Source organism: Pistacia vera, unplaced genomic scaffold, assembly GCF_008641045.1.
Source record: "Pistacia vera cultivar Batoury unplaced genomic scaffold, PisVer_v2 Contig312, whole genome shotgun sequence".
Taxonomy (NCBI): Eukaryota; Viridiplantae; Streptophyta; class Magnoliopsida; order Sapindales; family Anacardiaceae; genus Pistacia; species Pistacia vera.
Genome location: NW_022196127.1, coordinates 110,193 through 126,121, shown reverse-complemented (window position 1 = coordinate 126,121; position 15,929 = coordinate 110,193). Strand labels below are relative to the sequence as shown.

The 15,929-nt window shown below is 35.8% G+C and overlaps 1 protein-coding gene across 1 annotated transcript; it reads right to left on the bottom strand.

The window, feature by feature from the left end:
- Positions 1 to 930: 930 nt before the first annotated feature.
- LOC116136402 (callose synthase 7-like) lies at positions 931 to 13,467 on the bottom strand. The gene is made up of 13 exons (XM_031422123.1): positions 13,100 to 13,467; positions 11,961 to 12,061; positions 10,454 to 10,566; positions 10,285 to 10,372; positions 10,071 to 10,181; positions 9,828 to 9,980; positions 3,841 to 3,930; positions 3,628 to 3,719; positions 3,387 to 3,510; positions 2,610 to 2,729; positions 2,445 to 2,521; positions 2,263 to 2,350; positions 931 to 1,008 (listed from the first exon to the last, which is right to left on the bottom strand). The coding sequence occupies exons 1-13, from the start codon at positions 13,254 to 13,256 to the stop codon at positions 931 to 933; spliced, it is 1,392 nt and encodes a 463-aa protein (XP_031277983.1). The 5' UTR covers positions 13,257 to 13,467.
- Positions 13,468 to 15,929: the final 2,462 nt, after the last annotated feature.

The window sequence follows — 15,929 nt, the reverse complement described above, 5'->3', positions numbered from 1 at the left end:
AGTCGACTGATCGCAAGTGGAAAGGTTGGTCGACGAGCCTTGCATGGAGGATTCTGGTGATTGACGATTGAAATGGGGCGTGAAATTGCTTTTTAGGGATTCGGCTGAATTGGGAAATTTTAGATTAACTGGGTTATGTTCAAATCAGGTTAGGCTAGTCAGGCTATGTTCAAACCGGGTCGCACTCTTGGATCCTTGGTTGTTGGACCCATAAGATAGCCCAAACCCAACTGTGCGTGAGGTCTTGTGGGCTCCCACTTGGGCTTTTTCTAAAACCCGATTTTTGTCTTCTATTCGTTGGGCCAATTCCATTATTTGGGTTAAAGAATTTCGTTAGGCCAATCTGACTTCAGCCCTAATCTCCACCTTCAGCCCATTCACAAAAGCAGCCTGCAATATTTCTTCTTTCTCCCCCACCAACAACGCTGCTACTGCTTCAAATTGGCGACGAAACTCCATGACTGAACCATTTTGCTTTACTGCCATTAAGGATTCATATGGGTTAAGTTCTTGTGATCCATTAAAACGTTGCAATAGTGCTAACTTAAACATAGCCCACGAACTTGCCGGATTTTTGGATTCAGTCCACTGGAACCAGTTTATAGCTTCACCTTCCATACAAATGGTTGCCACCGTTAATTTTCCTTCCTCCGATATCCCACTGAGACTGAAGTAACGCTCTACTCTAAAGATCCACCCGTAAGGATCTTCACCGAAAAATATCGGCATCTCCAATTTTCGTCCCCCCATTTCACTACAGCTGTGGCCACTGTTCCCAGACCCACTGGCTCCGCTTGGGTTTTCTTCTTGGTGAGATTGTACATTCTTCCCTAATCGCATCTCTGCCCTACCAATTTCTATCTCATCTTTCCGTCGCACCCAAGACTGCAACTCCACTAAACATTCTCTGATACCAATTTCTCTCTCAACTTATTCATTCTTGCATCCATCCTTGTCAAGATCATTACCCAGATGACAGGGCCCTGATACCAATTGATAGAACCTGACCTGCAAAAACTACTAACAACACCAACAAACAATTCCACAACACACAACCAACACTCATAATTAATAAGAAAATACTCAGTTGTATTAATAACAAACAGAACCTTACAACCAGTGCAAATACAACCAGTAGCCAGGTTCAATCAGTACTCAATACGCAAACAACTACTACACTAAGAAAATGGTAAACTAAAGGCTGACTTCGGGGGTCAATCACCTCCACTAAATATTGACTTCGAGGGTCAGTCACCTCCCTTCCAATTTACTTTTGCCTTCCCTATCCCTCTTTCTCTCCCCTCTTCGTTTTTATTCTCTCCTGGCACCTTTTGTGCTCCTAACCGAATTCCCCTATATCCACTCCTAACAAGCCATCTATCCTTTCTAACAAACTCAACCTTTTACGCACAAATGTCAACAATTATTCCTTTTCTTTTTACCCCAGCTCTTCCTACAGTATACTAGCCCTCTTGGTTGTTCATCACATACACAAATAATAACTCATTCTGACCACCATCGCTACTAGTCAAGCATCATATGAGCAAAACAGATGAACATAATCATAAAGAGTAGAACAATATAAATGACTACGAGAATTACAGAACCACTACACACTAACTCAACATTGCCTTTATAGCATTGGCAAAAAGTTAACCAAAACCTCATATTAGATCAATAATTTTAGAAAAGAATCACATCAATAAAGAATAACATGGGAAAAAAGAAAATAAAGAAGAAACAAGAAAATTTAACTNTTCTTTATCCATTAACTTCAGCATAAATAAATCAATATAATCTTCAAATATTTTATTTTCCTTTCAACGCCACTGCCTTATATCTTATATGTTTATTGTAATTTTTTCTTATTTTTCAAGAAATGAAGACCATAGAGCAGGTGGACCGAAATTTGCATTTTAATCAAGTATTCTTTCCCCAGCCATTTTCAAGAATTTCTTGACAAACTTCATGCTTAAATATGCATGTGAAGATTTCATAAAGTGTCAATTATGGGTACTCACTAAGCTTTGTCAAATTTGATGAAGATGTAAAGATTATCTCACGTCTTTTAATTATAAGAAATTTCTTCAAAAATATGATTCTCAAAATCAATTAACTAACACTAGTTCCTTCATAAGAAACCACACAATAAGTTGAGCATATCAGAAAAAATCTAAAATATTGATAAATAATAACTTATTCGAGTAAAAGAAATATTAAAATATATATTAAGAAACGGGCAATAAGAAAGATATACAGTACCTCATTTGCATGTAATATTTGATCAGAATGTACAAAAAAGTCTGCTTTGAGGTCCATTGGCCATTTTAGACCAAGACACTTTTCAGACCTAAAAGTTTATATTTTGGTTAGAGAGGAAGGTGTTCAAGTAAATAATCATCCAACTGAAGTATGATAACAGAGACTACATTCAGAAAACTCACCAAAAGTACTCATTTAGATCATCATAATTCCTCCATTTTGAATGGCTTGCCTTTCCACCTTTGTTTCTCCTAGCTTCCTTTTTCACCAAATAAAAAACAACTTTCAGTTAGGAAGTCATAACCATGGAACAGATAATATTAGCATTACAATAAAATAAAAGTTACCTTCCGCAAGACCTCATAGATAGGAATTATAACATCGTGCAAAAATGATTCTTCATCACGTACACCTATTTGATCTGTGTCTTTATCGCTAAATAGAATTTTATAAACCGCATTTGCCATCTTTCAAAACCAGGAAAATGGAAGAGTTACTTTCAGTTATGTAGAAGCCAAGAGAAAGAGAGAGAAGGAGAGAGATCATAATTAGAGAAATAATATAACATCATAAAATATTAATTATGGCCATTAATTGCCAGATCAATTGTTTGGTTTTCCAAGAAAATTAAGAATTTTATTGCAGACAAGAAAAATGAAAAGTAATATGTATTTGGCTACCATGCGACCAAACAAGTGAAAAAAAATTGGCATTGTTTCTGGTATAATCTTATCTGATTGTGAAACTATCAACGATAAAGACAGCACATGTTAACCAAGCTCGGCTGTATTAAAATTTTAAGTTAAATATGACACCATAATCCTAGTTTAACAGGATGAGCATATTTGTAAATCTACATTTTAGGCTACAATAACTTTTTTCTTCGTAAGAAAAAAAATTTAGTTGGAATGCGTATTTCTCTCTTTCATATTATAAATAAAACTTGAAAATTTACACAATAATAATTAGTTGCTTTATATTTCTCTTTCCATAGAAAAAAGCCAGGAATCATAATATTCATGATGAAATGAGAAAAGGTAAGCACAGCCCAAGCAATCATGATATAATTAACAACTAGTCAAGAAACAACCTTGATATTCAGTTGAAATGAAAATTGAACGTACATTATGGAAAATGTAGCAAATACATTCGGGCATAAATCGAATATTTGAAGCTTCACCCCAAATGAGAAGAAAAAGCCCAATGTAGATGAGCTGTAGCTGCTGCGTGTCAGAACCTAGGCAAATCCTGCAAAGTGAAAATAATCAACTAGCTCATGCAAAATCTAAGCAGCAGCTTATATTAGACAGTAGGACAAAATTTCTCATATATTCAATACCCGAATGTTTAAACAAGCAAACTTACCTAGTATTTGATTCACAACGCAAATAATTACACCATGACCAATAATTCTTGAAAATTTTGTCCATTAACTTCGCTACAGAGCCACTACTCATCTGTGACAAGCTATTATTAATCCTTGATATATGGACATGAGAATAAAACCAAGGCAGCTGTAATACAAATTGAAAAAGTATGAGAAATCAAAAAGTAATAAGCAGCCCACTTGAACTTTACCAGGGTGTAGTTTTCAAGATTCTTATTCCTGACATCCATATTGGCAAGCAGCAGTATAAGGTGCTCCCTCTGGTTTGCTACATTAGCTTTCTACAATTCCCACAAAGATTCAACAAAAGAATGCCATTAGATAAGAGGGATAGAGTTTTAGGCTTTTTTTTTAAAAGGTGTCAGGCCGTCTAAAAATAACCTATTCATAACATGCATGTTCTCCACGTGAGGATGTTAACATAGAGGTGTAATAATACACAGAAGGTCAGGAGAAGAAATTAAGTAACACAAATCTTTTGTTTTCAGTCAAAATTAAAGAAATAAAAAAGAAGTTGAGATGAAATTCATACAGAGAAAAAATTCATATAATCAACCCTATCTGTTTTGGAGTTGAGGCTAAGCAAGTTCTCTCTATCGTAAAATTTATTAAATTGATAAATGTTCTTGATAAGGATAGTAGGGGTTTTTTAAACCTAGGATTTATTTTAGTTTTATTTGTTTGAATAAAGGGATAATCCTGGACCTAAGAGTTATCAGGATATCCAAATACAGTCTATATAATTAGACTGCTGTAACCTATGCTAAAGTAGAATACAATAATAAAACTTATCAAGTGTTTTCTTCATGATTTCATGGTATCAGAGCCAGGTTCCTCTGCCTATAAATACTAAAGGTGAAAACTGCCATGATTGGTGAGAGAAAAGGCAAAAGCCAAAGTCCTCCACCTGTTTGAGATTCATCCTCCAGTCCTTCATCTCATCAAATTCCATCCTCCTCAAATACGAGATCTGGACAACCAAAAGTCCAGTTTTCTTCAGGTAATGATAATAATTCATCCAGATCAGTGTTCACAAATTGAATAGAAAGAATTACGTCTCGTGGTCTCAAGCGGTGAAGTTGATGGTTTGAGGAAGAGGTAAACTAGGCTACTTGACTGGTACGATTAAAGCTCCACAAGAACATGATCCAACATACCTAAAATGGGATGCTAAGAATAGTATAGTGATGGGATAGTTAATCAATTTCATGGAAGAGGAGATTGGTCAATTGTACATGTTTCTTCCCACTACAAAGGATATTTGGAGAGTTGCAAAGGAAACATACTCTGATGTGAGGAACTCAACATAGATATTTGAGTTGAAGTCTCAGTTGAGAGAGACCAAACAAGGGAACATGACTGTAACTCAATACTATAGCGTTTTGGCTAAATTGTGCCAGGAGCTGGACTTGTTCTTTGAAGCAGACTGGAGTTGTTCTCAGGATACTACCAAATACACAAAAATGTTAGAAAAAGAGAGGGTATTGAGTTCCTTGTAAGTTTGAATAAGGAACTAGATGAAGTAAGGAGTAGGGTTTTGGGAGAAGAATCTCTACCTTCTATAAGGGAAGTATTTGCAGAGGTTAGAAGAGAAGAAAGTAGGGGGAAAGTAATGATGGGTGAATTAGTAGGATCCAGTAGTTTAAGCACACCATCAAAATCTTCAGCTTTGGTTTCAAAGGGTCGGGACAAATCATACTAGGTCTGATGGAAAGCAGAGGATGCAAAAACGAGGAGAAAAGGAGAATATCTGGTGTGAGTATTGTCATCGGCCAAAGCATACCAAGGTTACCTGCTGGAAACTACATGGCAGGCCAACCAATTGGAAGATTAATAAGGCCGGCGGCAAGGGATTTCATGCTGGGATAGAAGAATTTGGAGATCATCCAAGGTATGTACCATTCAGCAAAGAACAATTGGAACACTTACAAGAATTATTCAATCAGTCCAACTTTGGTTCCTCTGATCGCTCTTGTTCATTCGCTAAGACTAATAATTCCCTCACAGCTTTGCATACTAGTATAGGAACAACCAATTCTTGGGTTATAGATCCAAGGGCCATGGATCATATCTCAAGTAACTCAAGTGTGTTAGTATCCTACAGCTCATGTTAAGGTAATCTAAAGGTTAGAACAGCTAATGGTTCTTTATCAAAAGTAGTTGGTAAAGGAACCATCAAATTGTCTGAAAATCTTTGTCCACGATCTGTCCTTCATGTGCCTAATCTGACTTGTAATCTCCTCTATATTAGCAAATTGACTAAGGACTTAAATTGTGTGGTTAATTATTCTTCTTCTCATTGTGAATTTTAGGACTCTCTCTCGGGCAGAATGATTGGCAATGCTAGAGAAGGAGGAGAACTCTACTATTTTGATGTCAAGGATTCTGAGAATAATCAAGCTATAGCATCTATCAAAAGTAGTTGGTAAAGGGACTATCAAATTGTCTGAAAATCTTTGTCTACAATCTTTCCCTCATGTGCCTAATCTGGCTTGTAATCTCCTCTATATTAGCAAATTGACTAAGGTCTTAAACTGTGTAGTTAATTTTTCTTCTTCTCATTGTGAATTTCAGGACTCTCTCTCGGGCAGGATGATTGGCAATGCTAGAAAATGAGGAGAACTCTACTATTTTGATGTTAAGGATTCTGAGAATAATCAAGCTATAACATCTAGGTGTAATTCTGTCTCTATGTCCAGTAATTCAGAAGTAATGTTTTGGCATCATCAATTAGGTCACCCTAGTTTCCCTTATTTACAAAGATTGTTTCTAGTGTTATTTAGAAATAAAAATCTAGTACTATTTGAGTATGAAATCTGCCAAATTGCAAAACATACCAAATCAATATTTCCAACTAATCAATACAAGAGTTCTAGGCCATTTTCTACAATTCATAGTGATATTTGGGGATCATCTAGAGTTAAAAAAATTGTTAGATCAAAATGGTTTATTACTTTCATTAATGATCACACTATACTATGTTGGGTTTATCTTATGAAAGAAAAATCTGAAACAGGTAGAGTCTTCCAAAATTTTCATTACATGGTTAAGAATCAGTTTCACACACATATTCAAGTCTTAAGAACAGATAATGGTAGAGAGTACTTCCATTCTAGCCTAGGAAACTATCTACTCGGTCATGGAATAATACACCAAAGTTCTTTTGTAGATACCCCACAACAGAATGGTATTATGGAAAAGAAAAATAGGCACCTTTTAGACGTTGCCCGAGCACTTATGTTCACCATAAGCGTGCCTAATTATTTATGGGGGGAGGCAACAACTTATTTGATAAATCACTTGCCTACTAAGATTTTAGAGTTTCATACGCCTCTCTCCATTTTTCTTCAGACATTCCCTGATTTTAGAGTCTTAAACTCTCTGCCTTTGAAAGTCTTTGGGCGTATTGCCTCTGTTCATGTTCACTCTCATAACAGAGGCAAGTTAGATCCTAAGGCCATTAAGGTGTGTTTGTAGGGTAGTCTCTCACTCAACAAGGATATAAGTGTTAATGTCCTATAAGGAAGAAATTGTTTGTCTCTAAAGATGCGACTTTTTTAGTCACAACCTTATTTTCCCAAACCCTCTCTTCAAGGGGAGAACTCACAGATTGATAATGAAGATAGTGTTTGGGAAATAACATTTCCCAAAAGTCAGAATCCTACCGCAAGTCAAACTCCTACATCTACTCAGAATCCTAATCCTACAGCAAGTCAGACACTTTACATCTACTCAGAATCCTACATCCACTCCAAGACCTCTGAATCAAAACTCCACTTTAACTCAAATCCATCCTCTCACCAGTCATATTCTATCAAAACAAAAAATCTTGAAAACCCTATAGCAGAAGAGAATTTTGACACTTTGACTCAAGAACATATGAAGAAAAATGGAGGTTTGACTAGGCTAAATCAACCAGACCTTAGTTTATTCTTGGAAACCTACTTATCAAGACAATGAGAATCCTTCCGACGATCTGCATGGCCAGTCATCCCAACCGAAAGAAGTCAATAAATCACAGCCTTCAGGTACAAAAATTTTGCCTCCTAGTGAGTCTGAGTTGAATGTTGATCTTCCTATAGGTCTTAGGAAAGGGGTTAGGTCTTCTACTCTAGATCCTATTTCTCATTTTGTGTCTTAAAATAATCTATCTGTTGATTGTCAATTGTTTGCTGCTAATCTCTCAACCATAGAGGTTCCTAAGTCAATATATGAAGCATTCGATGATCCTAAATGGAGCGAAGCTGTAATAGAAGAGATGAAGGCCCTTGAGAAAAAAATGGAACATGAGAATTGGTGAGCTTACTTGAGAGGAAGACTATTGTGGGCTGTAAATGGGTGTTTACAGTAAAATATAAGGCAGATGGTTCAGTTGAGAGATAAAAGGCAAAGTTGGTAGCTAAAGGATTCACACAAACCTATGAAATAGATTACCAGGAAACCTTTGCCCCCATAGCCAAGCTGAATACTATTCGAGTTCTCCTTTCCCTAGCTACAAACTTAGGCTGGCCCTTGCAACAGCTAGATGTAAAGAATGTTTTCTTGAATGGTGACCTGGCAGAAAAGGTGTATATGGAGTTGCCACCAAGTTTTGCAGGTAATCAGATAGGAATGAAGGTTTGTAAGCTAAAGAAATCCTTATATGACTTAAAACAGTCTCCTAGGGCCTGGTTTAAAAAATTTACCAAGGCTATTAGAAGTTATGGGATCACACAAGGTTAGACTGATCATCTTTGTTTTTCAAGAATAATGGAAGTAAGATTACTGTCTTAATAGTATATGTAGATTATATTGTTCTTGTAGAAAACAATCTGGAAGAAATGGAGATGGTAAAAAAGGTTCTTGCCAAGGAGTTTGAGATAAAGGATCTGGGGCGATTGAGATATTTATTAGGGATGGAGGCTATCAGGAGTTAGAAGGGAATCTCTGTTTCTCAAAGAAAATATATTTTGGATCTGTTAAAAGATACTGGAATGTTATGGTGTAGGCATGCTAAAACTCCTATTGAACCAAATGTGAAGTTTGACCAGGACAGCAGGTATTAGACTGGTTGGAAGGCTAATATACTTGGCCCATACAAGGCCTGACATAGCCTTCTCTATAAGTGTGGTAAGCCAACACATGCAAAACCCATAGGAGAAGCATCTTGAAGTTGTAAATAGAATCTTAAGATACATGAAGATGACACCTGGGAAAGGACTTTTTTTTGAGAAAACTAATGAAAGAAAGGTGGAGGCATTCACAGAAGCAGACTGGGCAAGTTCATCGAGTGATAGAAGGTCAACTTCAAGGTATGGTACCTTCGTTTGGGGAAATCTAATAACTTGGAGAAGCAAGCTATGGTTGCAAGGAGCAGTGCAGAAGCTGAATTTTGGGCAATGGCACAAGGTATTTGCAAGCTGATATGGCTAAAACGACTCTAGGCAGAACTAGAAATCAAGAGTGAAGATCCTATGAAGCTCTATTGTGATAACAAGGCTGTAATTGGGATTGCACATAATCCAATACATCATGATAGAACCAAGCATGTGGAGATTGATAGGCACTTTATTAAAGAGAAGATTGAGGACAAGTTGTTCTGTGTTATCTACATACCTACTAGCCAACAGACTACGACATTCTTATAAAAGGATTGTCTAGACAGAATTTTAACAATCTTGTTTCTAAGTTAGGAATGCTAAATATTTTTTCATCAGCTTGAGGGGGAGTGTAGAAGTTCTTGATAAGGATAGTAGGGGGTTTTTAAACTTAGGATTTATCTTAGTTTTATCTGTTTGAATAAAGGGATAATCCTGGACCTAAGAGTAATCAGGATATCCAAATAGAGTCTATATAACTAGACTGCTGTAAGCCTATAACCTATTCTAAAGTAGAACACAATAATAAAAATTACTAGGTTTTTTCTTCCTGATTTTAGATAAAAACATTGTCCAACTCATAAATTCAAAGTTTGGAAGAAAAGGGATGGGGTAGTTACTAGTGACATTGTGTATAACTAGCTGTATGACCTTGTGAAATTGAAAATTAAAGTCTGAAATTTTTCATCAATTTTTCAAAATGAACAACCTATACAGTGGATTGGGTGCAATGTCAGCTTAGTAATAAATTACCCAAAGCCTATGGCATGTGAGATGCAGATAGACAAAGAAGGGAAGTAGGAATTCAAAGCACAATATACCTGAAACCCAAAAATTTGAGAAAGCCAATCAAGTATGTCGACAACAGGTTTATCCCTCTCATCAGGCAAGGCACCAGGAACTTTGGGTGTCGAATGAACTCTACACCTGGGAAGCTTTTGCATATTACGGAGAGCATAAAGTGCAGCTTTGATCTATATTTCCAAAAGAGAAAGAAGTGATGATAGGGAATATTTAAGGAGCACAAGTGAAACCAAGATAAGTAAATACTGCAGATAAGCAACCTCAGGAAGTTCCATAATTGCTGATTTAGCACAAGTGGCATTCAGTGGAAGAATGTTATATTGTTCAAATTGTTCCCTTTTGCTCCAAACATCCTCAGCATACTTGCGCGTCTGTAGTTACAAATCAGTTGTACATCCACTACTTTAGAACTTCCAGATGCAACCATGCACTTTTAAAAAAATTATCACAGTACTGATGTTATACAAATCGAACCTTATCATCAATTTTTGCAGAAGGCACCACAGTTTTCACCACATCATACAATATTGTCGCAATCTGCCAAATTTTGGCCATCTCATCCCTTCAATATTAAGCAAAAACCAAAAAGAATAAGACAATAAATACTAAATTGGCAAGTCAATAATTCAAAGTCAACCCTTACAGCTTTTTGGTATGTGCAACTTTATTGATATAGTTCTCACAGAAAATCTGATAATACAACTGGATTTCTCTTGGATCGTTTCTTGCAAGCTGGCGTATTGTCTCCTCTTCTTCCTGTAACCAAGAAAAATTTAGGATGTTCTAAATTATTTTTTGGAATTGAGATACATTGCTACATTACAGTTTCAATATTGAGCCTGGAAAGTAATAAGATGTGGCAAAAACTATTAGTCACTTAGTTCATGAAGCATAAGCTTAGAGAATGAATAAGATAACAATCAATGGTAGAGATAATCAAAAGCTGTTATGAAGCATTCAAAGTGGAGATTGGAAATTCAAGATCAAGACATGCACACTTTTTTAGGATTGATTTGCATAAATACTTTGTAAAGCTAACCGTTTGCATGTTTGTAATATTGATTTTAACTTTGTAAAGCTCAAGTCTTGTATATTTAATTTCAAAATTGCCAAATGCTTTTGGAATAGGATGGAAAATGACTTAGATTTAATTTTCTAAAATCCTTAAGTGACCAACATTTGTCTCGCCATCCATTTGCATCATTCATTTGGGACCCAAGGGCTTGCATTTTTACAAGCAAACATTGGGATTTTCATTTCTAGGCATTCAAATGTCCGCCAGTACATGACAATCCACATGATTCTCCAACAGGTTACTCATGACAATTTTAAGTGTAAAGGCTAGTTTTGCCACATCACACTCAGATGTCGATCTATGACATACGCGGACATTCATATGTTTCCATATTTTTGAAAAACTTTCAATCAACAAGTTTTTCGGGTTTCTCCAATAAATCCTTCTCTAGCTCCTTTTTTTTTTTTTTTTTTTACTTTCACAACCTTAGAATTTGTTATAGTCATTTCAAAAAGTGCTTAGGCAAAGGCTTTAGCTTCAATATGGTTAGTACTTTTTTTTTTTTTTTTTCCTAATGCTAGGAAACAAAGTTACTATACTAGAGTAATTTGTTAATATTTCAACTTTACTCTTAGTTAAGCTAATTTCTTGTAAGTTTTGTTTCGAGTGAGAGAGGTTGGGCTAATATTTGTGCATCTACTCATCGAGAAAGATTTTGGATTTTTTAATTTTCTATTGACCACTTAGGATACCTTAAGAGTAGATTATACTGGCCTACACTTGTCTAAGAGACATTTGTAAATCAACTGGGTTGAGGTGTGGGCATATCAGCTTGTTGGGGTCTAATTGCTATTTGAAATTCAATTTGGTTATCAAGGTTCAATCAATACCCAAAGGCCAATTGCCGGTTTTGGGTTTGAAGATTGAAGATAGAGAAAATTTTCACAGGGGAAGTTAAAGGAGTTGACATAAGTGGGTTTTCTAAACTACTATAAATATATATCAACAATCATAAAAATCATTTAGACAATAAATCAAGCATGGAAAAATAACATAAATTCCCCAAAGAAAGACTATTATTCAATGAAGAAAGAAAAGAACAATCATAAAAACCACTGGTAACTTTTAGGTGGACCTTCTCAAGTCTATGCAACAGTTTTGTCTTAAATTGTCGAGCACCACGTCGACCTGATGTTGGATCCATACTATGAGCCTTTTCAAATGCATGGAAGCGGCCTAGTAGAAAGAAATACAGTGAGATCAAAGTAAAGCAAATTACCCACCAACAACAAGAAGCATGCTTCTAGTACACTTGTCATAGACAATTAATAGCAATTATAGTCTATAAAAAGACTTGTTTGTTTTTTCAACTTTTAAGTCTGAATATAACTTAAGTCATTCAAACATGTGATGGTGTTTGCTTTTTGACTTAATAGTGACTTTTTAGATAAAATATCATTGCAGGACACGTAAAATCCAATACTTATCAGGCATTAGACTTCTTCAAAGCAATAAAAGAGGAAATAATAACAAACAATTATATCAACAAAGAGCTTTTCAGAAAAAGTAGTAATTTCTGGGATGCTTTTATTCAAATAGTGAGTTTTGTAGTTTAATGTCTATATATAGGGTGAGCCGATATGCATTCTCGACACCCATGTCAATTACACTCACCACTCTTAAAATTTTGACATTTATATTTTTTTTATTTCATATATCTTCATAAATTTAATATAGGTAGTGCTTATGTCAATTAAAAGTACAATAAAAACCAAAAGATTCGTTGATAGGAGTTTAAAATAAAAAACTAAAGTAATTTTAAACTTGAGTAATGCTATGCGTACTAATGGATTTTACTAACCAGTGTACTAAATTAAAGCATAGTACGGGTACCACACGCATAGTACGGATACTATGTGTGATTTTAACAAAGGTTAGTACACTGGTTAGTAAAATCCGTTAGCACGCAAAGTATTATTCTTTAAACTTTTAGTGTTGTCCACTTAAAAAAAAATACATAAAAACATTTTATACGTGCAAACAGACACACCCATTTATAAGTGAATAAGTTAACTCTTGGCATTGATTGGATTTCCCTAATTTTTTTTTAAATTGTAGATTGCTCATAGATATTGCTGAACATGAGATAGATTTGCAGCAACACAATGAAAGAAATTCTTAAAAAATGTTTTACCCAACATTTGCACTTAAATACACACAAACAGATAAATCTCTGTAAACTGATATTTAAAGAAGAAAAGAAAAAGAACTAACAGAGATAAGCAACTCTAGGGTTTTCTTCTTGGATACAATTAGCCGCACGAAGAATGGGAGCAATCTCAGCCAAGGACGAGGGCACAAGCTCACTGTCCATCATCAGTGAGCTGTCTTCAATCTGCAGGCGCACCGACTTCTTCCGTTTTCGATTCATCTTCGTCGACCGCGTCAGGACTTCACCGGAACTCGCAACGACTCGGACCACTCGGACAGAGTGGAAACTGCACTCAGCGTGAGCGGGTTGGTGTCAGTGTTGTTTGTGTTTGGTTTTGGTTGGTGAAGAGTGAGCATGGCTGGTTGTATATAAGTGATGGAGATATGCTTTGAGTGTGAGATAGAGCAAAGCAATTGCTCTGAGAAGAAGGAAGGAACAGATTTGGGGAATTTCAGAAAGAGCTTCCTTTTGAAAGGAGCCGTTGAGCTGTTTGGGGTGACCCGGTGAGAGGACAGTAGATTGACTAGAATACCCCTTAGATTTTATTCCTCATTTGTAGTATATGGATATTTTCGTCATTCCATAAGTGTAAAGCTGTTAGATGATATTCCAATTCAAAATTTATCTTTATTTATTGATGCCACCAATATAAGATTGGAATCTCAAATTTAAAGATTGAATTACTTGCGAAATCAAAATATAAAGTTAGGGATTTAGAAATGTATTACTTTATTTAGCAATTTCTCCTTAACTATAGAACCACGAGATAAGTAAAATAATTTATCAAATTAACTACCGAATAATCATAGATTGAGATACAAAGCCACAATGAAATAAGTACAATAACTTGTCAAATTTAAGGGATGGCATTTTAACTTGTACGAATTGGAGTGTCCAGATTGACCTGTAAAATATGGGTGGTTAAAAACCCGGAAATCTAGGGAACAAATGCGGGGTGAGTGTAGATCTTTGCACTCGATCAAAATGCAGGTCAGGTGCAGTTTTAGTGTCCCACAACCTGCGCGCGCGGGCCAAATTAAATGTTAAGAAATCACTATCACTAAGTTGGTGTATAAGGTTTAAGATTGAGTTGATGACTTTTTCCCACCAAAAAAAACATAATGATACTTTCCCACCCTTAGACTTTTAAAATACCGCTTTAGTACGCAAATATTATGTTTATCTCTGGTTTAGCTAGAAAATACAGTGATTTTCATTATAAAGACGAAAATATCCTTCTCTCACCACTGACATTGGGGAAAAGAGAGAATGACGAACAGTGAAATGAGAACAGCGAACAGTTTGCAATTGGCAAATCAACCTTCGATCTTGCTTAATTTCATCAATCAAACACACCCCAAATTTATCATTCAAACGAGACCTTAGGAAGAGGACGGCGACGATCGGCAAGCAAATGGAGTCTAGCTTGTTAGGAATTTTGGAAAGGGGAGGATAAGGATTCTGGTGGTAGTTTCATGGTGGATTTCCAACACTGGAAACGATCGGAAATCGGCCTGGAAGTTGAAAGATCGCACGATGCACGACTGGCAATCAGCGAGTCAGGGATGGTGGTGGAGGTAAGGATTTTGTAGAGTGGGCTGTGGGGAGTGTGATGGTGGTTTCTGGGGGGATTTCTGGTAAAGAAATCGATTAGAAATCTAGCTTGAAGATTCAGCCGTGTGAATGGAGGTGGTGGTAGGAAATGGTGACTGATGACAACAAATGGAGGCTTGGACTTTGTAAAAGAGGTGATGGGGATTCTTTGGGTGATCTCGGAAATGATTTTGAACACTAGGATCGGTCAAAAAAAGGTAAAAATTATCGGCTACGACACTGCTAACAAGCATTGTCCCCCTTTTCTTTTCTTCTTCTTTGGCAGTCAAAATGTTTATTAGCCATTTTGCTTTCACTTATAACGGACTTTTGACCATTTTGCATTTCCTCACAACAAAAATTACTAACAAAATTATGCTTTGAGTATTAAAGTAGTATTTTAAAAGTATGAGAGTAGGAAAGTGTTATAAAACCCTTTTTTTTTTTTTTTTTTTTTTTTGGGTGACTTTTAATATTCAACAAGTGACCATCTTTAAATTTAGAACGGTAAGTTAAAGTGAAATAAGATAAGTTACCAAATTACTGTCATAAAGTTTAAGATTGGACAAAAGGTACCCTCCTTAATTATCAAAGGATGGATTTAACTTGTCAAATTAATTGCGTTGTAGGGGACAAAGTTTGGGATTAATCGTCACTTCATTTAGCAATCCCCTTTATTTTAAGGATGAGGTAAGTAAAATATCTTATCAAATTAATTATCACATAAATACAAAGTATCAACCATTTATCAACGGTATCAATAAAATTTTACCCTACTTATTTTATTATCTTATCCTAAAAAACCAGAAATACATTTGGTTTAACATTCTTCAAAATCTAATCATATTTTATTCAACTCAAAACATTAATAATTCCATTTCTCAATAAAAGTTTTAAAATTAACAAAAACACCCCCACCCGACACCCACCCAAGCCACTATCACTTGCCAGCAGCCAACGTTGCCGTCACAACGACAGATGACCAGTTAGATCTGGTCGATCATGCGCCAATCTGTTATTTTTCGGCCAAATATCTTGACCGTCGTTTAGCCGTCAATGACAAACGACTAGATTTGTGAATTTGGCTGGAAAATGCCATATTGACACACCGGCCAGATCTAATTGGTTGTGCACCATCCCGACAGCTTCCGGGCACCGTTCGATGATGGTGGCCAATTGTCGACAATAGTTGGGTGAGAGGGGGTTTTTTTTTTTCCCTTTTTTTTGATCAATTTATAAACTTTTATTGTAAACAGTGTTTAGTTAAATTAACAAATCTAAGAGGTTAAAAATAATCTA